Below are 2,507 nucleotides of genomic sequence, written 5' to 3'. Positions count from 1 at the left end.
CGAAGTGACATCTTGGACAGACTGAATGGCGTAGTTGGCCAAGTTGAAGCGCAAAACCTGCGAGAGGAGCTAGAGGAAGTATCTAAAATCAGACAGCATGTGTTGGAGGTAACAAGACCGCTATTCGGAACAAATAGGGTTGTCAACATGGACAACTATTATACGTCCGTGCAGCTTCTCCAGGAGCTCCGACTGAAAGGCCTCTATGGTCGCGGCACTATCCATGCCAACAGCAAGCATTTCCCAGGCCACACTATTCTTCACAAAGACGACTGTACCCGAGGGGACTATCGCCAAGCTGTCTCGCACGATCACAGCATGCTTGCAGCGTCATGGCGCGACGGTAACGTGGTCAACCTTGTGTCCAATGCGGACTCAACGAACATTACAAATATCACTCTCATGGTTGGTAACGAGAAGCAGTCGTTTCCTGCTCCAGAGTGCGTCGCTCAGTATAATACCAACATGCAAGGTGTTGATCGCCTTGATCAAATACGCGGACGATTCTCTACTGCAGATGGTCACTTGTACAAACGCTGGCACAAGAAGTTGGCGCTCGCGCTCATTGATGTGGCGCGCTCCAACGCGTATCTTACGCGACGTTTGGTACAGGCGGAGCCAGTAACGCGCGATCCTCATAGAAAGTTTGTGATGGAGCTAGTTGGTGAACTTCTCAATGGACAATGGAAGAATGCACCCAGCGACGGTCGCATGCTGTACAGCGGAAATTTGGGTGACGAAGGAGAAGGAGGCCAACTCGACACGCCCTCTTTCCAGCCCTCTCCTAGTGTAGTTGTTGTGCTCCCGACAACTGCTTGTAGTTCCGTGGCTTCGAGGCAAATTCATGCCGAGAAGAGCAGAAAGCGGCGCCGCTGTATTGTTTGCCGATGGGAGGGACGATATCCTACCGAGGTAACCAACTATTGCCTCACGTATGGTGTCTGTTTGTGCCGAGTTGTGCACGACCGCCCCGCCAAGCCATGGATGTGTCCGTCGACGACATCAACATGCTGGGATAAGTTCCATCAATTCTACTACCCTAACGCATTGTTTAAAGATAAGGGAAATGTCAGGCGACACTCCAAACTGGCCAAGTTGAAGGATGCGCACGAACCCAGGTCTCAAGCAGTAAGGCGGCCTGCTACTGCTTGCCAAATTGCGTACGGGGCAGATCTCGGAGGTGCCATCGATCACGCACTTGACAACGAAGGAAATGGTGATACACAGGGTCTTGCTGCTTTCGGGGTTGGCGGTAATGCTCCGCCTAGGTTGGTTGCGTTTGGCAGTGGCAATCTTTCGACTGGGCTAGTTGCGCCTGGACCAGACGGTGACAGTCGTTTGGACAATAGGCCTGGAAGTGTGGTAGCAAGCAAACTTAGTGGTGTCTGTCGTGATGTTCGCGAAATTTGATGCACTAGTGAACGTCGTGGTGAAGCCCGGCTACGTGGCCGTGGTGCCGTTCTCACAGACGGTGACAACACACACGGACTTGATGGTGGCGGCGGCGCTCGCAGACTTGCCAACGACGACGAGCGCGGACTTGGCCGTGACGACGCGCGCAGACTTGGAGACGGGGAGGGGGGGGGGGCTCGGACTTGGTGGTGCCGCTGGCGCAGCCGGTGTCGGCGGCGCACGCAGCCTTGGTGGACCTCGCGGAGTCGGTGGCAGTCGGGCTTTAAATGAAGCTGCTTGCACAGATAGCGAAGATGGGCGCGAGCTTGGTGATGTAGCTGGACCTGGTGGTGCAGCACATACAGTTGGTAGCCGCAGCGTTCGCCAACTTGTCAGCAACGACGCGCGAGGACATGGAGGTGGTGATGATCGCAGACTTGGTGATGGCGGCCGCGGACTTAGTGGTGCGGCTGGCATAGTCAGTGACGGCGACGCTCATGCACTCGGCGGTGGTCACGGAATCACCGGTGACTCGCATGACGTATGGGCTACTGTTACACTCGGGCGTGATGATACTGCACCCAGCCGGGTTGCTGCTGCCGCATGCAGTTTGGGTTGCGAAGCTGCATTCGCTCTTGGTAACGGCACTCATGAGCAGCGCGAAGACTCTGATTAGAAGCAAGTATGAGATAGCAGAATGGATCAAAGTTTCTTACGGTATATGTCAATGGCATGAGGTGTAGCCTTCCAGCTACATTGTACTTCTAGTTGATGATCCAGTTTCCAACTCTTGCAGTACGGCTCCGAGCACGATGATCGATGTCTAGGGCAGAAGAGCGACGTTGAAACTATCATGGCATTGCGCTGAGCTCTCGTGAAACGATCAACTTAGCATCTTCGTCAAATAGAAAGATGTTAGCAAAGACAATGGTGGCTTCGCAAATGGGAGAATGCCTCGACATAGAAACATCTCTAACATCTAGCAACTTGAGCATTACCTTATCCAGTCGCGGCTGAATCTTGAGCTGCTGGTGCAAACAGCGCTGACCGAGCGAGACAAGGACGCGTCGAAATTCGATACCAACGCAAAGTCGAGCGTCCGTTGTAAGAGCGAC

General features: G+C 53.9%; 1 protein-coding gene across 1 annotated transcript; it reads right to left on the bottom strand.

Moving 5' to 3' along the window:
- Positions 1-1,675: 1,675 nt before the first annotated feature.
- Positions 1,676-2,044, bottom strand: PPTG_06795 (hypothetical protein; the record flags this gene model as incomplete). Its single annotated transcript, XM_008900842.1, has 1 exon — positions 1,676-2,044. The coding sequence occupies one exon, from the start codon at positions 2,042-2,044 to the stop codon at positions 1,676-1,678; it is 369 nt and encodes a 122-aa protein (XP_008899090.1).
- Between the last annotated feature and the right edge of the window lie 463 nt (positions 2,045-2,507).

The sequence above is a fragment of the Phytophthora parasitica genome, assembly GCF_000247585.1.
Source record: "Phytophthora parasitica INRA-310 unplaced genomic scaffold supercont2.10, whole genome shotgun sequence".
Classification (NCBI taxonomy): domain Eukaryota; phylum Oomycota; class Peronosporomycetes; order Peronosporales; family Peronosporaceae; genus Phytophthora; species Phytophthora nicotianae.
This window is presented reverse-complemented; position numbering and strand designations above follow the sequence as displayed.